The sequence below is a fragment of the Pantherophis guttatus genome, chromosome 3, assembly GCF_059756535.1.
Source record: "Pantherophis guttatus breed Tessera chromosome 3, ASM5975653v1, whole genome shotgun sequence".
NCBI lineage: Eukaryota > Metazoa > Chordata > Lepidosauria > Squamata > Colubridae > Pantherophis > Pantherophis guttatus.
Window position 1 is genome coordinate 100941645 of NC_142065.1, and position 25206 is coordinate 100966850.

General features: G+C 37.0%; 1 protein-coding gene and 1 long non-coding RNA gene across 5 annotated transcripts in view; one reads left to right on the forward strand and one right to left on the reverse strand.

The window, feature by feature from the left end:
• Window positions 1-25206, forward strand: part of NIBAN1 (niban apoptosis regulator 1) — a 55855-nt gene that overhangs the window by 4597 nt on the left and 26052 nt on the right. The window contains exons 2-5 of one of the 3 annotated variants that reach the window (XM_034409622.3): window positions 18652-18782; window positions 20368-20499; window positions 23357-23471; window positions 24187-24354. In XM_034409622.3, coding sequence (XP_034265513.2) covers window positions 18652-18782; window positions 20368-20499; window positions 23357-23471; window positions 24187-24354 — 546 coding nt within the window. Of the gene's footprint in view, window positions 1-18651; window positions 18783-20367; window positions 20500-22732; window positions 22823-23356; window positions 23472-23995; window positions 24097-24186; window positions 24355-25206 lie in introns of those variants that run through there. The other 2 variants (XM_087890097.1, XM_087890096.1) reach the window with 2 other exon arrangements.
• LOC117661106 (uncharacterized) lies at window positions 20004-24929 on the reverse strand. Of its 2 annotated transcripts, none has more exons than XR_004589879.2 (3): window positions 24866-24929; window positions 21231-21486; window positions 20004-20427 (listed from the first exon to the last, which is right to left on the reverse strand). It is a non-coding gene; the product is annotated as an uncharacterized LOC117661106 (long non-coding RNA). The 2 variants fall into 2 exon arrangements; XR_004589878.2 differs by having other exon boundaries at window positions 24724-24923.

A 25206-nucleotide genomic window follows, 5' to 3' on the forward strand; every position in this document is an offset into this window, starting at 1 on the left:
TAGGCTGGCAAATAGAATTTTTAGGAACCAACCTGAAGTCTTCCTTTTAGTATTTTATTGTATCATTTTGTTCCTGTTCCAATGTTGGTAGGGTAATGATACAAATGTGTAGGCAGAGAGATCAGGACAGGGGAAAGATAAACTCTTGCACAGATCATATTTAATAGATTAAAGTCCATTTTAGGGGTGATTTTTACAGCTATTTAAATCTCTATGTTTAGGCCCCATTGAATTAACTTCTATTCCACAGCAATCTCTTTATATTCATTGGATTTAAATAGTATTATTAACCCATGTTTCGCCCAGTCCAAAACTGCTTAACCTTTCTAAATTGTGTCTTTCTACCTGCTAGTCATTATTAAATTAATGGACAACGATACTTGTACTCTGACTGACTTTGGCCTACAATGTACCGATAGGAAAATAGATGTTTTCAGCAACTAATTGGCTGATATAGCTGAACGTCAGTCAGTTCATAAGAGATAAAATGAAGTCATAGTGAGAATAGTTTTCCGTTTTTATACGTATGTACATATATTTATACACATACTGTATAATGCACATATTGTATGTATTAAGGAATGTAGTACTTCTATTCAATACCTTATTTCTATCTGTCCTCAGGGCTGTAATAAATACATTTAGTTTTTCCTCATATGTAATTGTTCTGAATAGAACCTGTAGTATAGGGATAGATTTGTGTCAGGAGCAAGGAACCAGATCCACAGTTTAAGATGACTATTTCATTGTATTCTGCCTATAATACAGGAATCTCCCAAGGCTGCTTGCCTTCCCTTGGGAACAGATGTTCCATGGAGCTTTGGGGGTGTCAGTCCTGGATCTCTTGTGGCTGCTCAATGATTCAAGGCTAATCCCCATTTGAGTCCTCCTCCTGAGTTACTGGGTGTGTCCCAACAATTTATGATCAAAGCATGTCAATTCAGTCAATAGTCATTGAAGAGTACAAAATACTAGTGAAGGCATTTGTAGAGATATTCATGCCTTGCATAGATCCATACCCCACAATGCAAAGAACACTTAAGTATATTTTTCACTTTACACATCTAAGCTTCATATGTTGTGACTAAGAAAATAAAGGAGGCCCCTTGAAATACATTCTGACCTTCAGGACTCCTAAATTGTCACCAGATTATGTGATCTATTTCTTTAAAATGTCTGTAGCGCTGTTCAGATGAGTTCCAGGTTATTTTGCCTGTAGGTAAAGGGATGTGTTATTGCATAATTTTGGCAAGGCACAAAGCTGAACATTGAAAGAAATGTCAAGTATTTTGGCCATCAAAAGCAGAGCTCTGTTGTCTGTAGACTCCAGATGGTGAAGAGGGTTATCTGAAATCTGGAGAAGGTGCCAATCTTTATAATCTACTGTATGCACAGAAATCAGTCACACACAATTTGTGCTTGCTTTTAAATGGGTGCTTGGAATAGGATCTGAAATTAGCACCACTTCATTCTAAGTAAATCCATGTATATTCATGTAAGAAATAATATTTTCCCAGGATACCCGGTTTGGTAAATGATCTCTTAATCCACCGGTTGGATCTCTTGTTGTATAATTCCAATGGTGAAAATCCATGAAGCAAAGGTCTGTAGTGGAAAACATCTTGATCACATCTTTCTGCCTTCTGATGTGTGTAACACATTGTGCCTTTTCAGCTTTGATTGAGAGCTGAGTTTGTCTTGGTATTCTGAATTTCATATATATATATATATATATATATATATATATATATATATATATATATATATATATATATATATATATATATATATATATATATATATATATATATATATATATATATATATATGATAGTGAAGAATAATGTATAATATGAAGTCCTCAAATATTTGCGAAACCAGACAAATTTAAAAAAATGGTAGTCATGTCTCATTATTACATGCTGGTGGAAATATAGTTTTTACATCTGTCTAATACAAAACTGATTCTTACCTTTAGGCACCTTTCAGAACTCTCCCTCCCCTTCCCCCACAATTCAGCTTTCCCGTATTAGTATCTTTAAGCTCATTTCTTCTATAGTCAATCCTTCCTTTCCACGTGCTGCTTCTATTTACTGGAAAGAAAAGTGAGGGATGCTTCCATGGACAGTGTCAAAAGTCTGAGCAGGTGGTGCCTGAAATCCTGTTACGTTGGGTTCACGCATGGAGCTAAGCCATTGTTTAGCCATCATTTATTAACCTATAACTGACAGCTTCACACAACATGTTAAATTGAATTGTTTTACAGACCACACTGCCTGGATTTGCACAAAATCTTAAACCAAAACTGGAGAGATCACATCATGGCTGAGAGCACTAGAAAAATTTCTCTGGACAGCAATGAGTTTCACTCTGTTGCTGAAAGTCTGTAAAGATTCTCAGTCATCCAGGTCCTGGTTGTCCCAAAGGTGCTTTTTCATGAGACAACAGGACTTTCTTTCTTTTTCTTTGAAGACGTTTTGCTTCTCATCCAAGAAGCTTCTTCAGCTCTGACAGGAGCTCCTTCGATTCCCCACTATCCTGTCAGAGCTGAAGAAGCTTTTTGGATGAGAAGCGAAACATCTTCAAAGAAAAAATAAGTAAATCCAGTCGCCTCCTGAAAAAGCACACCTTTGGGTCTGCTGCTGAAACTATTCATAGACTTGCATTGCAGAAGTGATTGGTTTTCATTTAATCAACAGGGATTCAACGGAATTTAGAGAAATTAAAACGTACTGTCTTTAACAGCTTTATTTTGTTTTTAACATATTTTATGTCTTCCTCTCCTGAATAGAAAAATCAGTCCTGTTCCAGGATTGTACCTATCTGTACCTGTCTCTGCTTTGACACTGGGATTTCTGATTGTACATTAATGTGTATCTGTGTGAAACACAAAGGCTGACTTGGTCTCCAAGCCGATTGCCCCTTCACAATGATTCTATTTTTAAAAAAATTACACTAGCAGCATTCTATATTACAGAAAGGAGAAGTTTGTTTGCTGACAGAAAAAACCCCCAGTGTATCTGATCTTATTCATGTATTATCAGAAAACTTTCTGGGGCAAGCTGTAACTCTTCTGTAATTTAGACTTTGGAGGAAACCATAATCCTTAAATTATAACAGCAGATAAAATGCTAGGGTAGGGAGAAGCAATTTTCCATTCTTTTAAGACAGGGGTCCCCAAACTTGGCAACTTTAAGACTTGTGGACTTCAACTCTCAGAATTCTCCAGCCAGCATAGCATAGCTGCCTGGAGAATTCTGGAAGTTGAAGTCCACAAGTCTTAAAGTTGCCAAGTTTGAAGACCTGTTTTAAGATACATCTCTTCTGAATGTTGTATCTGCAGAAAATTATCAAAAGAAATTACATAAATCTAGCAGAAATGGACTGTCTTTATTCTGCTTGGTCTTCTGCTGCCAAATTTAAGCAGAAAGTTCCTTTTCTGGATAAATATTGGATAAGAAGCAGAAGCAAAGGTTTTCAACTTCTCTTTTAATTGTTACTATCCACAGTGTTTCATAGAAAAAAGTAAACTTTCCGGGGATTGTTAAATAAGATTTGCAAAGCGAAGACATTTTTTTTTAATGCAGTTTGAAAATCAATGGATGCATCTGGGATGAGGAGAAACCCTGCAAACCAAAGTTTTTCTTCATGTGAGGAATTTTAACTTACAACATTATTTATTTTAGAAATCATGCTTTTAAGGCTGTCCTTGAGATTATCAACTGCTTATTGAAATCGCCTATAATCCTAAACAAGTAAATAAATAATAATTAACTTATTCTGAAGAAGTCAAAAGAAATTCAAAATAGAATTATAAGTTCTATTATAATTGCGGGGTTGATTGGCTCTGAAATTTTAATGGAACAATTGCATTAAATTCCAATATTTTGTTTTGAGAAAATCAGAATTATACCATCCATAATATTGAATGGATGTGACTCCAAAGAAATATATGTAAATTAGTATTAGGAAGCTGTGATATAACTGAATTCACATATTCAGTACAATGAACAAAAAAAAGTCTGACTATCAGAAAAAGCAATGTTGGCAAATTGACTTAAAAATAGAATAGGATAACATTATTGCAGCTTAACACATGTTATATGTTAAAAGTTTTATGAAATCATACTGTGCATTGGTAGAAGTGGAAAAATGATTGAATTTACAAGAATACTTAATGTTAATATGTGTAGGATGCTTTGGGTTGAGAGGTTGGTCTGAATTATGCAGCCTCACAAGCCCATCATCACTAAAAATATATTTAGAAATGGTCTATTCTCATGTCAAGGCTGTTCAATTTAGGTAACTCTGTAAATTATGATCAGAATCATGCTGCTGGGAATTCAGCCTCTGCTGTAATTGGACTGAAGCTATGAACTTAAACTATTTTCGACTATTCAATAGAAATGCATAGAAGTAAATAAGGAGTCAATTATATATATACATATATAACCAAGTAAACAGGTGACTGTAGATATTGATACAAATAGAAATATGAAAAATAACCCACCGTTGTAGTAACTTCTAAGAGTCAGTCATTGGACTGAATTGATGTTTGTTCGTTTTGTATGTTGTTTCAATGTATTTATGTTGGTTTTGTTTTTTCTTTTTATTATTAATAAAAATTATTAAAAAAAAAAAAAGAACTTAAACTATTTTATTTCATTCTTTGACAAAGTAACTAAATTAGTAGGCCAGTGAAATGCTGTGGACATAGTATATTTAGACTTCAGCAAGGCATTTGACAAAGTAGACCACATCCTATTTCTTGGTAAGCTAGAAAAATGTGGGATAGACAGTATCACCACCAGATGAATTTGTAACTGACTGACAAACCGTATTCAATGAGTAGTTCTTAATGGTACTACATCTACATGGAGGGAAGTAAGTAAAGAGAGCTTTGGTAGTACAGTGGTCTAAGGCACCCTGTTATTAAGCTGGTTATTAAGACCAGCTGCCTGCAATTACTGCAGGTTCGAATCTCGCCAAGGCTCAAGGTTGACTCAGCCTTCCATCCTTTCTAAGGTAGGTAAATTGAGGACCCATTTGTGGGGGCAATAAGCTGACTTTGTATAAATATACAAAAGGATGAAGGCTATTGCTGAGCACATTGTAAGCCGCCCTGAGTCTCCGGAGAAGGGCATATAAATTAAATAATAAAAAAAAGTAGTGGGGTACCACAAGTTTCCATTTTAGGCCCAGTACTCTTCAATATCTTCATAAATGATTAATAAAAGGAGAACTCATCAAATTTGCAGATGACACTAAACTGGCAGGAATAGCCAACAGCTCAGAAGACAAGCTCAGGATCCAAAAAGTTCTTGACAGACTTGAACAATGGGTCCTATCCAACAAAATGAAAATGTGGAGAAAAGCAAGGATACAAGTACAGATTAGGTGAAACCTGGCTCAGAAAGAGAAATTGTGAGAGGGACCTTGGACTTCCAGTGGACAATAAATTTTTTTTTTTTTTAAATTTGATTTATATGCCGCCCTTCTCCGGAGACTCAGGGCGGCTTACAATGCGTTAAGCAATAGCCTTCATCCTTTTGTATATTTATACAAAGTCAGTTTATTGCCCCCACAAACTGGGTCCTCAATTTACCTACCTTAGAAAGGATGGAAGGCTGAGTCAACCTTGAGCCTGGCGAGATTCGAACCTGCAGAAATTGCAGGTTAAACATGAGTCAGCAGTACGTGGCAGCAGTCAAGAAAACTAATACAATCCTTAGTTGTATAAACAGAGGCATAGAATAAAAATCACATGAAATATTAGTACCGCTTTATAAAGCCTTAGTAAGACCACATCTGGGATTCTGCATCCAGTTTTGGTCACCATATTACAAAAAAGATATTGAGATTTTGGAAAAAGTGCAAAGAAGAGCAACTAAGATGATTAAAGGCCTGGAGATTAAAACATATGAAGGACGTTTGCAGGATTTGGTTTTGGCTAGTCTAGAAAAAAGAAGGACTAGTCTAGTATTCCAGTATTTGAGAGGCTTGAGAGGGGGATCAATTTATTTTCCAAAGCACCAGAGAGCAGGACAAGAAACAATGGATGGAAACTAATCAAGGAGAGAAGCAACCTGGAATTAAGGAGAAACTTCCTAATAGTGAGATCAATTAACCAGTGGAACAGCTTAGCTTCAGAAGTTGTGGCTGCTTCATCACTGGAGGTTTTTAAGAAGAGACTAGACAGTCAATTGTCTGAAATGGTATACAGTCTCCTGCCTGAGCAGGGGGTTGGTCTTACCTCTTTAAAAAAATGGTTATTCGAATGTAAAGCAACACTGTAGCTGCATTTATGTTGTGTGTTCCTAAACTAAGTTTTGTTAGCTTTTTGTGAAACAAATTATAGAATAAACTACAGCCATTGGAGTTTATTCAGTGAATCGTGGTTAAACAAGCGACAACTTAGTAGGTCAGTCATTTAAAACAAGAAGTTGCAGTTGCTTGCTAAATTCAGAACTTCATACTGCACTGAAATTCTAAACTGATTTCCCATTCCCCACTGACTCACTTACCTCCAAAATCACTTCCTGCTCTATTCTGATTGATTGAACTACAAATAGCAGATTAACCCTTAATTGATAGTCGCATTGAGGACAGTCTATTAACACCCAAGTCTTAAATTGAGAGGTTCAGAAATAACTGACTTGTTTATCTGCATCCCAAAGTAAACCATTTTATATAGTTCGTTTACTGTAAAGTCTGCCCTCAGGCCATGGATCAAATGACGTTTAAGGAGAAGCACCTGAGGCAGAATTGATAAAAGGTGGTGGTGGTTATAAGTCTGATTCAGTGTTGGGTTATCCCCGGTTCAGACCGGTTCTATAGAACCGGTAGTAAAACCGGTGGGAGGCTCCACCCACCAACCCTGACATCATCAGAAAGCTTCTACGCATGCACAGAAGTGCGTGCGGCTCCGTTGCAAACTGGTAGGGTAAGTAGAACCCACCCCTGGTCTGGTTACTTTAACTATGGTTAGCATGTCATCCTAACCCAAACTAAGGTTCAGTTATAGCTTTGCATCTACTAGTCCTGTCCTAAAGCAGGCAAAGATAACCCCAAGGCGATCTGTCTCTGCAGCACTGTTTCCATTGCTTGTGTTTTGCTTTCCCATTATATGTGATGACTCCAGTTGTGGTTGTTTGCAAAATAATAACAGTATGGGAAGATCCAGCCCATGCAGACATAGAGGAATAGCTGGCTTCGAATGGATTGATTCTTCTGAAACAAGTTGGTTCTAAGGAAGCAACATGTTAATCCATTCACTCAAATGGGTCTCAGAGTTGGCATTTGAAGTTGATATTATGGAGTCCCTCATGCTCCTCATAGTTGTATTTGGTATCTTCAGAATTCTTTACAGAGTATTAATGGTTATGGCCAGGATATTAGCTGCAAAACAGAAAACAGGATGTAAACCTGTTTAGACGTGGAATATCTGTCTCCTATAGGTTGTTTTCTTCCCTCTCAACCAAATAGATATCTTGCCTTAATCAAAATCAGTACCTGGTCAGAAGGTGAGAAAATTACCTTGTAGGCCAGACATTTCCCATCTCCCGTGTAGAATATGGCATTTTTAAAAAGCCACACACAATATTGTTTTCTACAATTATATCCAGATTTGCAAAATAGTGTGCAGGACTAATGATAGAAGACATGGTTTACCTACTTAGTCTACTGATTTGAAGTGAGTTTAAGGCCTTTAGTAGATGCACTCCATTAGGATGGAGAAGATAGAGCTTGCATACATTTGCATATGCCAAACTATTTTGCTTTAAATAAATAGGATCCCTTATCCTGCAGAAGCATGCAGTCTTTTTATTAATGTCTTAATAAATCAGAGCGTGTAAAGAGTAATGATTAAGGACTTTGATTGAAAATAAGTAGGTCCAACTGTATCTTTTCTTTTATGTACACTGAGAACATATGCACCAAGACAAATTCCTTGTGTGTCCAATCACATTTGGCCAATTTAAAAAATTCTGTTCTATTCTATTCTATTCTATTCTATTCTATTCTATTCTATTCTATTCTATTCTATTCTATTCTATTCTATTCTATTCTATTCTATTTTATAAGATTACTTTTGTGAGGACTGAAAAAAGGGAACCCCTAGTATAAACTGCCTTGAGTTCCTGGAGTAAGATGGGATCTTTAACAAATAAATGCACACTTTCATGGTGATTGGTGTCTGTCTGTCATCATTCAATGTGATAATATTACAGGAACAATTCCAAAAAGTCACAGAAGTTCATATAACTTATTTATTGACTAGACAGGCCTATCCACTAGAAATCAAATTAGATGAAATTCACCCTACTGATTTCATTGGAATACAATACATCTTGTGAATAAACATCTGCTGAAAACTGTAAAAATTTGATTTGATAAGTAAACATTTTGAGAATTGTGGTTGAATGCAACACATAGTTATGATAGCCTGATTTTAACCAGCTCTTTTAATGATGTCTACTGTAATTAAATGATGTCATTTTACAGGGTACATAGATTGCTGGGGAATGTTGTAAAAATACCAGATCTGTAAAATTATGGTAAACTTAACTATTGTTAGGTTTAGCTAAGGAGGAACAGATTTTAGGAGGAACAGATTTGTCCTTTATTTTAGGTGGATAACAACAGAAAATTGAAATGTTGCATTCAAAGTCCACAAAATAGGGAACTAAAAAACTGGATTAACACATCATGCTAAGCAACCATTCAGTAAATAAGTCAAAGTGGTTGAGTTTACATTTTACTGTAAGCCACAATATGTGTTAGAAAACCCTTAAATTGAGCTCATTCTCTTAAGAGCTTCCCATTGTGCAGATACAGAAAGCCTGAAGATCTGCATGTGCCATATTGCATGGAAGTCATTTGAGACCTGGTATTCTTTCCCCTGGCCTTTGGAAATCCTAGAGGACACATCCCTTACGTACCACTCCTGTTTGTTGTGGCGCATGAATATATTCTATAGCAAACATTGGGGAATAGACAATTGATTTTAACAGAGTAGATCTGTTAAACTCAGTGGTTCTACACCCTGTTCCAACACATTCAATGTAAGTAAGAAACATGCAGCCTTAAACATCCAAACTCGCTGGGGCTCTTGATTCATGACCTTCTTGGCTTGTGAAGGCAGCCAGGGAATTTCATGAGGATAAGTTCTAGCAGTGGTGATTTCTTCTCTAAGTGAGGGGTTGTTCGTTCTTAAGGAGATTTTGGCTCACCTGCTTCTCAAAAAGTAATTGCTGACCTCATGATTCTGGACAACTTTCATCCAGTATCTGACCTCCACTTTTGGGAGAAGGTGATTAAGAAGGTGGTTGTGCAGCAACTTCAGAGTGTTCTGTCCCCAACCTCACGCACACACACCAACAGACGTTCAAGAGTTAAAGACCAAACCAGCCGGCAAAATCCTTTTCCTTATGATAACAGAACTTGGCAACAACCTAGTGGCTGCCTGCCAAGAGTTTATTATTTACAAAGAGGAGAGATAACTTCTCCCCACTTCTGGTACATCAGAAGAAACAGCTCAATAATTACAGAGTCAATCTAGTCCAGAGATAATCCAGCAAAGTCTATAGCAAAAGTCCAGCAATGCAGAATGGCGTGGAAGCTTTCAGCTTTGTTCGTCACAAGGTTTGACTGGCCACCACGCTCCCTTTTATATCCTGTGGGGTGTGGTCCAGTGACTCAGCCTAATCTCGGGCACGCCTTTTCTTCTGTTCGCGCGCTTATCTCTGCGACGCTGGCGTGGATCCAGCCAAGACTCATTACCCTCATCACTGTCCATCTGTGGCTGCATGGACGTGCTTGGCCCCGGCCCTATCTCTTGCCCTTCGGCGGACACCGAAGGCATTGCCAGAGAGGAGGGTCCTGGAGAGGGAGGCCTTGCCAACTCCTCTCCTTCACTCTCAGAGTCCTCTCCTGCCGATGTCACAGGCTCAGGTAATGGAGCTACAACACAGAGGGCCTTGCGTGAAGCGGATTAACTGGATTTTTTTCAGTTCGGATGTAGACCTGAATATGATATGAAAATGACATTGGTCATGTTTTTGGATGAACTATGGCATGAACAAGATAGTGGCTCTGGGATAATGGTATCTATCTTTCCTTTAATTGACCTCTTGGAAGTTTTCTATAGCACAGTATCCTTCTGGACTGATTTAGAGGATTGGAGGTGCTAGCAGAGTATTGTGCGACCTCCTTTCTATAGGGTCAGTTCCAGTCAGTGGTGATTGGGAAGGTGAGTTCCCACCCTCTCTCTACTATGTGAAGTGCCACAGGGTTAGTGTTTTCCCCTTTCTTATACAACATCAATATGAGGGTGCTGGGTGAGCTCATCCATTGCCATGGGGTGAGGCAACATCACTATGCTGATTATACTCATTTGTACATCTGCGCCACTGGTAAATTAAGTGACCCTGTAGACATCCTATACTAGTATCTAGAAGCTGTGAGCAGCTGGATGGGGAACCACAGGCTTCAATTGAACCCTGGCAAGATTGAGCAGTCTTTGAGTTTTCAGCCCCTCTGGTTCTGGAACTTTACAAAGTGGCATTCTAATGTGAATTGGCATGCAAGCATGATGAAATCTTAGGTGATTTATCATCTTAAGATTTTAGCTTTTTAATTTTAAATTAATTTTTATTTATCCTGAAACCTTGTCTAGGAGTGTCCTAGGTACCACGCTGATAACCTCTGATGCAAAAGAATCAATGTAAGACTAAATGCTTCCATTCCACATCAACCAGAATGGCTTCAGAAAGTGTGGAGGTCATGAATTTATTCTCTAGATATATATTCCTTTTATATTGTTGTTTTCTTCCTGTTTCTTTTGGTTGCCTAGCTGTATGAAGGGAAATGGACGTGTTTTCATATATGCCCTAACCATATTGACCATGAATCATTTCAAAAACTGTGCTTGGATACAAGTTGGTTCAAAATGTAAACAAGCTGAAATACACCCTTATGAGTTAAAATTGTTATTCGGTAACTTGAGTAAAGTCTTAGTCAAGCAGTCTAAAAAGGATTAAGGTCTTGCTTTCCTCTTTGCGTGCCTTATATTTTAGTAACAGGAAATGTGGTCAACTGAAATGCTCTGTTTTTCCTGTAAGATTCAACATTAGCAGGTGTTAGTTGCATTGATAGAAAAGCGTCCAACTGCTTAACAAGGGCTATGCCCTAGGAAATGGCATTAGTTATAGTATTTTCAGATTCAAAAGAACTTTTGATCCCATTTTTCTGCATTGAAATTTATTATGGAGCAGCCAAATGAAAGCCATCCATTCTAACTATGTCACTAATATAAGAATCAATCTAAATTTGTTATTCTAGAATATGTAGGAAGCACCAATCCCATATTTGCAAAATAAAGGAATGCACATGCACATACTATTCTTACTGCTAAACCCAAAACAAATACTGGTACATGCCTAGTGTGGCCAGGCCACTAAAATTTTGGAAACGTACGTTGTTGTATAGCAGTACAAGAGCTAAGAAATAGTGGACAATAGGGGATCCTGGCATGTTATGGTCCATGGAGTCGGATATGACTTAGCGACTGAATGACAACAGTAAGAGCTAAACTAGTTATGATGTGGAATGCATCCTTTGATTTAACATTTAATTTTTAAAAGCAGCAGTATTGGTCAGTGTGATAATTAGAATAAGCCATTGGAACCACTGGAAGTATTTGTGTCAAAGCAAATGGAGGTGCTCTTGAAAGAAAGAATTACTAGAGGAACCTGACAGAGCAGTTTAGCAGATCCTTCAATCTGGTAGTGCTATGCTTTAAATCCCCCCCACACATTATACACTTTTAGAAAATTGTGATAACCCAAAAAAGACACACTGAATTGCTACTAGGATAGTTTTAGTTCTATCTAATTAAGAAAAAATCAGGTTGTAATTGTTAAAAGAAATGTCAGAGGACAAAAAAGCTACACGTTGTGTATTGGCCTTCATTTTCCTGACACAATATTATTTAAATTTCAGATGGACTAGTGATTGGCTAGTTTTCAATTTCTGTTGTAGACATGAAAACAAGAGTAAACTACTCTTCAGTTGATATATCAACTTAGATCTAATTTTAACTTCCTCAGATGCTTTGCCTGACATGTTTTTAGAATTAGGATAGAATTCTATCTGCAATCACTATTTTAATTTACTATATGAGAATGGAAATATGCAAGCCAGTCTGATTCTCCCTCAAAACAAATCCCCACCCCCACCCCAATGACTTTTCCAGCTGTTGTGGCTAAGGCTGTTTTCCTGTTACAATAACAGCGGAATGTAAAAAGTCTAAAGCTCTATCATTTATGATTATTACAATTTTTTTCCTTAGTACATTTTGTTAACGTGAAATATCCAGAATGTTGAAAATAACAGCCTAAGAAAACAGACTGTTGCAAATGTCCTCCAGTGGTACCATGAGACATAATTTATATAATAAGATTTATTAAGCCCTATTTCTAGCTTTTGGAGTATGTGACAGTAAAGGGTCAAGCAGAATTCCCTGGTAATGAACATCAGGGAACATAGGTCTGTCATTTGGGGACAGTTAAATAGCTGTTCCATTCATATTTCTGCAAATGTAGCATTCTGGCTAGGGGACACTCAAACAGAAAGGAAGTTGGATCAACCAATCAGCATGCAAGATGAATTCTTCTGCGCAACCTACAGTTGGGATTTGGGAGGTGTGTATGTCAGCCCATCTGCAGCCATCTGCAATTTATGCTAATCCCTCAACCCCTTCACAGTTTAGGTATGCAACTATACTTATATGCAGTTGCGGACAACTCTAAAACAAGCTTCACTCAGAATCCTTAAGACTGTAATCATATCTAGGCCAATATAAAACTAAATGCTACTTAATAACTCCAAACATATCCTTCAAGTTGAAACATATCAAGAGCTGCAAGCTGAGAACAAAGGAGCTAACAGATACTACGGTAAATGCCAGAACAAGTGTCATTAACTGAGATGGGCGCCCATAGAAATTGTACAAACAAGTAAATAAGATAAACAAATTAGGGAACCAGGTTTATGTATCACGCTAAGCAAACCAGAGATGGGCAGTCCTTATGTCATTAGCTACCAAAATACGCATGCTGCCTCAGTACTGCTTATCAGAGTTAAATCATCAGAGTTAATGTCTACCTTCTGCAGCCAACCATATGAACTTTCTCTAAGAGGGCAAACCAAATTGAGAAACTTACGGTACAATTTTAATGCAACTTTGCTCAAAATTAAATATCTATCAATGGCTGCTCAACCATTACAAAAGGTGAAGAGAGAACTAAAATTCTAAAAAATAAAAAAGACAATAGTCGTTTACATGAGCTAAACAAGCAACATGTAATTTCTTCCTTTATTTTTATTTTTAGTGGTTGAAGACCAAGATCCCATTTTAATCACATTGATTCACAATTTGCCTGACATAGAACTCCATTTTCTTTCAAGTGGTTTCTCCATTTTTACAAAGGACTGGGGAAATGTAAGATATTTGAAATTTAGGTTTTGGTTGAAAAAGTGTAAAGTATTTTTAGAAAATATGGAAATGCGGAACTATAAACACTTATGTATAAACAGAAAACAGATGTCTTTACAAATGCAAATAATTGCAATTGATCTAGTAAGAAACAAATTAAGCTTATCTATCCAACTGTTTGCACAATGTCCATTCCAATTTCATAGTTCTGTTTAGATTTACTATTACTGTGGTCTTCAACCAAGATCTGAGATATGAATTAAACATTTTAATGTTTAACTGATTGCAAGAGTAGTCTTCCTCCTTACTAACAAGACTGAGAATAAGTATCATGCCGAATGAATTTTTAAAAGTGGACATTGGCAGCACCCAAACAGATCATACTTATTTTTGTACTGTTTTCTAACTTTTATGACATATAAAATGATAAATGAAGTGTTGATATGTCCATCCCATGTGTAAAACTAATAATTCTGTTAGGATAACTGCCAATGGTAAACTTTGAAAAACAAAGTAGGAACACTGTCAAAATTAGTTCCTGCTTTGTGCAAGTCTTGAAAAATTGCAGCAGAGAGCAAAGCTCAGAGCAGATAAATTTAATTGTATAAAACAAAATTAAAAATGAAGTTTTCAATTTTTAAAAATCAAAAATTAAATTTTAATTAAGATTAAAAGCAGAACCCTCTCATATTAAGAATCACATAAAAGTTTGACCATTTTATTTTTTAAACAATAGGGCATCTCTTGCTACCATCTATGTTTTCTGGGTACCACCGAGACTTCTATGTACCCTGGATTGATGACAGCCATCAAAGGGAGTTGTTTAAAAGTGATTTTCATATAATGCCCATTATATGTGCACTGGTGAATTAATGCAGGTATTGTTATTCCATGTTCACATAACGCTGTGGGTGAACAGTTGCTGTAGCAATAAAAATCATTGTTAATGTTGCAAAGACTTAAATTTAGCAATAGAGTAAATAATTACCATGCAAATATTTAAGTTCAAGGACCCAGTTTTCTCTCTAGCAAACAAAATTATTATCTAGTTTGCCCAAAGGTTCCAAGTCCCTAAAAATTTAGTAAAACTCTAACATTCAAAACTGGAGAAAACTTCTAGGCTTGAGTACTACTGTTTTAATTATTCAAAGAACTCCTTCACCCTCCAATATTGAAGGGTTGAAATAGTCTATGGGTTTTCTGAAGACTATAATTTTGGGGTTTGCTGCTTAAAGCCTTGAAAAAAACTGGAGGAAATCTAGATTTACTGTTTTCACTGAACCTGCAAAATTTGCTTTTTCACCCTGTCAGAGAAGCAACATTTTTTACCCTTGTGAGATATTGCTAAACATGGAGAATTTCCAGTCTAGTGTGCATGACAAAAAGGAAAGGGTGGTGAGTTTGCATTTAATAAAAATCAGAGCCCAGATGTGTGTTTCATGCATATCCTAGTGAGTCAGTGGGGAATGGGAAATCAGTTTAGAATTTCAGTGCAGTATGAAGTTCTGAACTTAGACAGCAACTGCAACTTCTTGTTTTAAATGACTGACCTACTAAGCTGTCGCTTGTTTAACCACGATTCATTGAATAAACTCCAATGTCTGTAGTTTATTCTATAATTTGTCTCACAGAAAGCTAACAAAGCTTAGTTTAGGAACACACAACAAAAATGCAGCTGCAGTGTTGCTTTACATTTGAATAACCATTTTTTTAAAGAGGTAAGAAAATAGGTTTGAATGAGCAGGGTGTTTTATTCCATATTATCATATATTGCAGCGGATTGATTTCATTCAGTGCCAGAAAAGTACAGGATGTATGTATCTCAGTTTATATGCATTGTTTTAAGATTAAGGGGAAAAAATAGCAAGAAACAATTGGATTAGCTTTAGGATATTTCCAAGGAATGGAAATGTTGAAATGTCAACCCTAGGAAGGGCCTCACAATGACCATACAGCAAGATATTTAACAGACACTTTGTGTATGCATATGACTATAAATCCTGGCTTTTACATCCTGATGAGTCTCACAGAAGATTTGCATCAGTTAGAGTTGAACTTGATAACTTTTCTCTGGTTCAGAAAATGATCACGGGTTACTGCACTTGAATCATGATGTATAGACTTCAGATAGTCCTTGATTTACGATCACAATTGAGCCCCAAATTTCTATTGCTAAGCGAAACACTTAAGTGAATTTTGCCCCATTTTATGACCTTTCGTGCCACAGTCATTAACTGTGGCAAGAAATCACTGCAGCTGTTATTCAGTAACACGGTTGTTAAGTGAATCTGGCTTTCCTATTGACTTTGCTTGCCAGAAGGTTGCAAAAGGTGATCTTGTAACTCTAGGACACTGCAACCGTCATAAATACGAGTCAGTTGTCAAGTGTCTGAATTTTGATCATGTGACCATGGGGATGCTGCAACCCTCATACGTATGAAAAACGGTCATTTTTTCACTGCCATGTAATTTCAAATGATTACTAGGTAAACTATTGTAAGTCAAGGACTACCTGTATCACGGTTCTAGTGCAATAATCCTTTACAGTCCTCTTCTCTAATTTTGGAAACTTTCTGACTATCTTTTGCTGGCCATTGATTGATATCGAATGCTCAGCTCACTGGGTTTCAGCCAAAACCAGCACGATCGCTCTTATATGCAGAAGTGGGAAGGCAAGCTGATCCTTGACCACAAGCAATAAAATTCTGTCTGCATTTTAGGCCTTTACCCTCTTGGTATTTTGCAGCGCTCAGGGATACCGTAACATTTGTTTGGGATGCTACTTGAGAAATAGAGCAATATGAGAACAAGAATTCCATAGGCGTGTGCTTTGTAAAAGAATAATTGCTCTACCATTTAGGAAGGTTCTTGTTTGAGAGCTTAAAAACCATGGCATGTGTAATTCAGTTGCATCTGGAGATGACAGTCTGGACCCTGTCTTTGGGAACCATGTCACGCCTCTCCCAAGATTTCCAAGGAGATCTTTGCCTCCTTTAGTTCTTGGCTTTCCTTTCCCTCCCCAGCTGGGGACAAGCAGAGAAGTCAAGCACATTAATTGAAAAACTTGGCTGCAGTTCACCTTAAACAACTGCAATATGCATGCCAGAGATTCAAGACCAAATTTGGAAATGTGCAAGTAAGGGGGCACAGGGGGTTGGGGTGTGGGGTGGGAAGAGTTCATTTCTCCAATCTTTTAAAATATATATGGAATTAAAAAGATTGCTTCTATCGATTGTTTCTATAGAAGTTTGCTCCTCAGACATTTTTGCATCAAGATATTCTGGTGTAACAAACCTTTAATTGGCTATTATGTCTTGCTGTATTTGTGCAGATCAAGTACAGTCAGTCCATGCATAGAAATACACCTATTTTCAAGACATGGAGAGTTCTCGTAATGTTTTCTTTGGTGTTTATTATTTAAAAATCTGAGAGATTATAGTAGTAGGAAATCAAATCTGAGAGATTACAGTAATAGGAAATATTTCAACTGCAACAGGGAAGGTCAATTTTATGGATGTTTCCATTCCTTGTACAAACTTCATGTCCCAACAAGAAGACTCATTTTTTATAGAGAGAGATATATAGAGTTACATATATGATATTCCTACCCTAAATCTGATTTCCTACTACTGTAAACTCAGATTATACATACAGCGTGAAACCTGTAGAAAAGCAATGAAAAGTTGGCTGTTTCTTTTGGGTCAAGATGAATAGAGTTCGTACACAGAAGGGTATGATAAATTCGAATCCCTGATTGTTAATTACTTGTTATATTTATTTATAATTGGTGATATTTTGTTCCTGGGATATTGTTATTTACCAATTTACTGCATGCTATTCAGAGTTGCATTGTTTGAATGGGGCAACTATATGCATGCTTGAAATAAATCAATAATGTGAGCAAGGCTGGACTGAGAGAACATGATTGGTCAAAGTTCCCCATGGGGCTTCTATAACCATGGTTTCTCCTGTTTGAATCCCAAATTGAGTTCTATACCACACAGATTCTCAATAGCTATAGTACTTCTCTTTTTAGAAGCGGGAGGGAAATCGATTTGTAACTGCTTGTCACCTGGAATCAGATAAGTAAAAGTGTTATGCTTAAGGACCGTTATCTGCCTCTGCAACTAATCAAATACACTGGTACAAAAATAAGGAGATTTCTTATCCTGTCTCATTATGTTTTTAAGGCCAGAATCAGGATTAAGTCAGTTAAAACAAAAGGCTATTTGTCAGGAAATATTAGCATTCATAATAGAATCTTATATTGCTTCTCTTTAAAGCGCTCCATGGCATAGGACCCGGGTACCTTCGAGACCGTCTTCTGCCACCAATAGCCTCCCACCGACCAGTCCGCTCCCACAGAGAGGGTCTCCTCAGGGTGCCATCAGCCAAGTTATATCGGCTGGCGACACCCAGGGGGAGGGCCTTCTCTGTGGGAGCCCCAACCCTGTGGAATGAACTGCCCCCGGAAATATGTAGGATCTCCGACCTCCGGGTGTTTCGCTGCACATTGAAGACCCTGTTGTTCCGCCAGGCCGGGCTATCAACATAATAATTTTAAATTGGGGTATTTTAAATTTTTGGGGTTTTAAATCGGCCAAATCTATTTAATTATTTTAATTTTTAATCATTGTTGTGTCTTGTGTTTTTAAATTGGCTGTACACCGCCCTGAGTCCTTCGGGAGAAGGGCGGTATAGAAATAAAATTATTATTATTATTATTATTATTATTATTATTATTATTATTATTATTATTATTATTATTATTATTATTATTATTATTCTCAGTACAGATACATGTAAAGTGGTACTTTGAAACTCATTTAATTTGGTACTGAACACATTTGGAGTTAACATTTTCTCCCAATACTCATCGTTTGATACTCAACGCACAAGCTAAAACTTGACAGTGTCGGGTGCCTTGTGACTCACTGCCTTATTCCTTAAGGGAAAAATGTGTTTGGTACCCATCGTTTTTGGTACTCATTGCACTTTCCAGAACCAATTAATAATAAGTACCGAGGTACCACTGTAGTTCTATAGTCCTTTTGCAGAAAATGTTTTCTAAAAATCTGGGGATGGGCCTCATGCCCTTGTGAAGCCTAAGCAAAATGGAGCCTAAATATGCTATATTTAACATGCCTTTTCAGGAAAGACTGAAGCGGTGATCAGAAACTTCAGCCCACACTATAAGCGCCAATATGCCATATCCTTCTGCAAGCACATTCAGAATGAGCTGGAACAAAACAGAGATCTGCAGTCTCAATTCTTAAAAATAAAGGTAACAAGTATTATTATTATTGTTGTTGTTATTATTATTATCATCATCATCACTTTTATTCATTAAACATGAAACTCTTCTTAAGATGTATGATGTTCCGAGTAGCACAGTTTTTTGCACTTCTGCTGGTGTTATTGCAGGAAGCTGCAATTTCTTGATGTGTTTTATAAAATTCTTGGACATGGTACCGAGTGCCCCGATGACAGTGGGTATCACTGTTACATGTTTCATCCATAGCCATGTAGTTTCAATGGACAGGTCACGATATTTTGTGATTTTTTTCCAGTTCTTTTTCTTCAACTCTGGCATCTCCTGGGTTGTTGTTGTTATTGTTGTTGTTATTATTGTTATTGTTGTTGTCTTTTGATGTTTCCACCCCATGCTTTAGGCAGTTGGTGTCAGTCTTGCAAGGTGGTCTAGACAGGAAACACAGCCAGATGAGCTAATTCTACTCTATCGTAAAGTTACATAAACATAGTCTCATAAGTCTCAAAATACATTTCTTTTCCTGTCCCTCTTTACAGCCTATGAAACTCAGGAGAGTCCCTTCTGAATTATTTGCCCCAGCTACTTTCCTGCTGCAGGCTAAGCTGTCTTTTACCTGACCATTTCCTTGGCTTCATCTCTTTGCTCATTCTCCCAAGATCATCCCCACATACCATTAGCATTGGCCATATCTTTGTTGTGCATGTTTCAATTATTCAGATGCACTAGTAATTCCTTCCTACCCTCCATAATTCAGACTCTTTGTAGTTGTTGTTATATCACAATCTGGCTAACTGTGTTTGAAGGTTCCAGTCGGCTGTGAAAGTTACTGGCTGCTCATGCCCTCATTTGTAGTCTAGTTCACATATCAAGATAAGCCAGAATGTGATTTCATTTGGTTTCACCTTTGTGCCCTTTATGCAAAATGATTTTGACATGTGAATGATAATTTATGCCTTAGTCAAGATGCCAATTTATCTAGATTTGGTTTATTTAATCAACCAGTATTGCGGAAATCATGGTTTAATGTATGAGTACTGTTATCCTCTTTGAGTTGCAGCTATTTCACAAGAGCCTAAAATACCATATTTGTATTTCCACACACAAATAGAAACACATGTTATGCTTCCCAAGAACTCTGTTAAATCACAATAGATGAAAATACCTAGATTCCTGAGCAAAAAGTATCAGCATGGATAGGGTAGAGAAAACAAAAATTTAAAAATAGGCTTCATTGTGAAACAATCCAAGAGTTTATTGGAGTTGGACGGCTAATAAATTTAATGAATTAACTAACTAGCTACTGGTAAATAAATACTTTAAATTGATTTTGTTTCTAAGTCCTTTTCTTCTCAAGTGAATATTGAAAGCAGAACATTCAGGGTTCATTTGAAAGCTGAATTTGAGGATACAGGCCTCAGACACAGTATACTGTAATCTTCTTGTAGTAGCATGAAAAATCTCATACGTTCATATCTGTGCTTTGAAGTTCTACACCAATCTTTCCAAGGTGCTAGATCCTTTCCCCCATTTTACAAAAGAAAAGGAACATAATGCTTGCAAGAAGCTCATTCTGTTTCTTGGTGTCATTTTTCTACAGCCACCTGGATCATCCAGCACAGTCCTTTATGAAGGAGAGGTATCACATTTTGCTGAAGACCTGAAGAAATGGAAAGAGAGATACATAGTAATTAAAAATAATTACGCTGTGGAAAGCTTTGAAAGCAAAGAGGTAATCTGTTGATTTATTAAGTGCTAACACACTCATGAGGTTTAGCACTGCTGATCTGTTGGGTTCTATTCTGAAATCAAAACTAGTGAATGACCATACTTTTCTGAGCCACTGAGCACATTTTTAACTCTCAGAGCATATTATAGGAAGATGTGTAAAATGAAATACTAATTTACACATTGACAAAATGGGAATTGAGGTGCTTTGCCAATTCATTAGTGAAGTCCACTCTGGAGATTTTCTATCAACCCACATTGATGTCTCCCCCTTCCCCCACCCGGGAAGTTGGACATGCTTCCCTTAAAAGCCTTGGTCTATAGCCATCCATGATTTCTGTTCTTCAAGAACATTTATAGACAACCTTAAAAATAAAGAGGATAAAACAAAATGGCAGTTTATAATAGATTATTTTCCATTAAAAAAAAAAACATTTTAAGATGTTGGTATTCTAAAGTGGTTGTCTTTTTATCCAGATCTCAAGTCTGCTCCAAGAACATGTACTGTATATGAGTATTGCCATTTTCCAATCCTCCTTGTGTCTCGGATTTCCTTTGTGCCTTTGAGAAATCAACACATCCAAAAGACATCAGTCTTTTCCATAAAACTATCCCATTTGTCTGCATTCTTTTCCACTTTGTAGCTTGATGTATTCTCAGTATGTGTTTAGAGATAGATGTTTTCAGAATCAGACAACTGTAGGTAAGCAAGATTACTGAAAGTCACGAAGTTACCATTGGTGATTAGCAGAGTGTTGTGCCATCCTGGGAGGTCATAAATTTGATATTTCTGTGGTAGAATCTTCCAGTTAATGCGTAGATGTTTAAAAGACTTTATTTCATTATTTAATTGTTTCCATAATTAATATGATGATGAATACAATATTTTAATTTTGGAATGGTTACTTTCCAGCTTTTCATCTTGAAAATAAGATACTAATGCACATGGGCTTCACCTTAAGCCTACATGAATCTGGGCAGCTAATGATACCTAAAACAGAATAAAAACAATATAAGAAAACTATAAATAGCAGCTGAGGAAAAACAACCAATAGCAATAGTGAATTCACAACAGTAAATAAAACCAAGAAATGGCTTCACTTGCATCATCAGGGCCCAGGGCTCAATGATAAAACCAAGTCTTCAAGGCTTTACAAAAAGTCAGTAGGGTTGGGGTAAGTCTGATCTCCATGGGAATGATGTTCCAGAGGACAGGGGCCACAACAGAAAAGAGTCTCTTCAGATGACATTCCCTGACGGGACCAGGAGCATTCATCTCCTGTCAGATCTATAAGACAGGTAGATACAACCAGGGAGAGACAGTCTTATAACTAACCCAGTCCCAAGTCATGAAGACCAGCACCTTGCATTAAATCTGGAAGCATACTAGCCACCAATGCACTTTGCAGAGCAGAGATGGTACATGTGCTGTATGACAGACATCCATGACTGCCTGTACCACTGCATTTTGCACCAGCTGAAGCTTCTGAACAGTTTTTGAGGGCAGCTCCGTGTTCAGCATGTTGCAGAAGCCCAGTTAGGACACCAATCTGGGAGGCCAATAACATGACAACATTAGCAGGGTGAAGAATGGAGATTGATTTATAGGCTAGAGGATAGGAGTGGGGGAAGGGAGAACAATAGAAATTTCATTTAGTGAGACTCGAAAGGTATAATTAATGATTCACTTTCCCTAGAGAGGCTAAAGAGACAATCAGCCTCATTTACTGACTTTTACTGAAGATCAAATGATCCTCTATTTGATAATGATGCTAAATAAAAATATTTTTATACCTGTGAAATGCTTGCACAACCCAATGAATCCTATTTCCACTTTTCAAAGCATCAAGCAGAGTTGCATTCTGGCCGCTTCATTATCTAGCTCAGTGATGGCTAACCTTTTTGTCCTTGCATGCCGAAAGCGTGCACACGCATGCACACATGCCACCCCCCCCCCCCACAAGCTCCCCTGCCCCCTGTGTATGTGCACGCAACCCCCCCGCAACCCATTTTGGGGCCAGCAGGCCTCCCTGAAGCCTTCTGTGACCAAAAAAGGGGCAGAGGGGTGCGCTGCATCCCCCTGTGCTCCCCCCCTGCATGCCTACACTGTTACAGGTGTTATGTCTGCCTTGTATGCAGCTTTATTCCTCTCTAGCATTCATCTCCATTGTTCAGTGATGCATTTCCTGCCTCTCTAGGATTAACCCCTATCTGCTCCTGTGAGGCACTTCCTGTTCCTGTTGGATGTATATACAGCTCAGCTGGGGCGAGGGCTCACCTGCCGACAGAGAGGCCTACGTGTGCCACCTGTGGCACATGTGCCATAGGTTCGCCATCACAGATCTAGTTTTTAAATTAATGATATTGATCAGGAGAAGGTCTTACAATATTGTATCAAAGAGACCCTTCATCATCATCATCATCATCATCATCATTATTTACTTTTAAGGGAAAAAAATCTATACCATACAAAAAAAAATAGTTCAATTCTATTACTTGATTTCATATTTAATGTATAATAAATGTTATACATACTACTTGTCCAATTTATTTTATTTTACATATACTATTATATTAATGTTTGATAAATGATCCTATCTTCCAATAGAATCCTAGAATCTTATTGGAAGAGAAAATGCCAGTTTAAAAAAAATAGATAAATGGAAATTTTAAGTCAGGGTGCGGTAAATGAGGTATGTGGTTAGTTAGAACATTTAACAGAATAACTGAATTACCTCCCATTCTGGATTTTGAAATTTAAAGTGTTGTTCACATTTTCTTATTTATTTTTAGCAGCCACTTTATAAGTTGAGGGTGCTTTTTTAAAAAAGAAAATATTTACTAATTTTTCTTAATTCTAGGCATTCCAGAAAGGAGTAAGTTCAAAAACTTGCATTCTCCCTATTGGAGGCAAAGTGCTAATTACAGGGGAAGAATATAACACACTATCTGATAAGCATTTTCCAGAACCTAATGGTAAGGTATAGCCTATTCTTTATATTTTATATTACTTTGCGTATTAATTGATGTTCTCTTTCAAGTGTTGCATTGTCTTTATAAATTTAATTTATATACTTATATATTAGTTTATAAACAATATATTATTATATTATAAATTAATTATTATAAAGAGTTACACATAGTTTAAAGGCATACATTTAATAAGTTTGCCTATCTTACACTGTAAAGTATTATTCTATAGTTGTCCTGAAATGTACATATAGTTTGAGTCATATCAACTCAAAACCCAGAGCAACAATGGAAGCTGAATAGAAGCAAAGTAAGTAAGAGACAGAGTCATAATCAAAGTCAAGTAAAAACTAATAGTCAAGAAAACAGGCACAGAGGCACAATCCTGATGCCAGAGACAAATTACATAGATTAGGGATGATATGCATGTATGCATGCATGCATGCATTAAATTTATATAACTGCTCATCTGATGCACATAACTTATACATTCTGAATCTGGGTAATTGTGAGTCCAGACTAAGGAATCTGTTCACTGGAATGCTCAGATAGGCTGATGCTACAACCTGGGTGGTGTCCAGAGCACATAGAGTTACAATGAAAACTAAGCATTGGTGGCACAAATGTTAAGGCAAGATTACATGTCTACTGGAAATTTGTCTATAATTATATGTAAACCTGATGGAATGACTAAAAACATAAATGTATGCATATTTTTAAGGTTCCAGTGAAAAAGAGAATACCCAGGCCTTTGTTGTCCCTCCAAAGGAATTTCCAGTCTACCTGTGGCAGCCTTTCCTTAGACATAGTTATTACTGTTTTCCGGATTCAGAAGCTCAGAAGAAATTCAGCACCATGTTGAATGATTGTATCAGGCACTTAAATCATGGTGAGTCTAGCAGACATAATCTGATAATTTTGCTATTGTTCTGCCTTTCAGGAAAAAAAATCAGTTTGACCATTGGTTGCTAACCAATCCTTGTAGCAAAATTACAATCTACCTTTCTCTTGTATTACCCTGGTAAGTAATGACATGCTTAGAGTTGACCCAACAACTTCTAAATGAGAGAGATATGGTTTCATGTTATATACACTCTTATCTCTTTAAGCATCAGCTAGTGGGTGCTGGATGGAGAAACCAACTGTGTTGACATTAGGAAAATCATCCTATATATTGTGGGGAGAACTTGGCTGGTAATTCAGTCAGACATCAAGAAGGCAAAAGCTGGGTTAGGAATCCTATAATTTATTTCCTTACCCTGTCATTTTGCCTAGCCATACAGGAAAGAGAGTTGTAGAGTTGCTATGAGAGTGTAGTTTGGAGCTTCAAAAGTCCAACCTGACAAAGTGAATTACACTAACTTTGTTAACATTAGAGAAAATACTTTCTCATTTCTTACTTATTGGCTCTTCAGAGCATAAGATTTGCCAGAAAGAGGTGATACTGGAGAAGCAGTAGAGTTTGCACTGTGACATCACAATGGTTTGTCATTCTGATGAGACCTCCAAATGCTATGGCTACTTCTGAACATTATGTTGAAACGTAGAATACTCTTATTCAGAAAGCCCGATATGCTTTTAATTTCCTAAATTACATACAGATATACTGCATATCACAAAAGAGCAGAAAGGAGAAAAAAATGCCAACTATTGTCCTTTAACAATTTTCATATGCATTTGAAATTTGCGTAACAGTTATGTTAAAACTCCCCAGAAAAAGCCTGCTGTACTTGTTGACAGA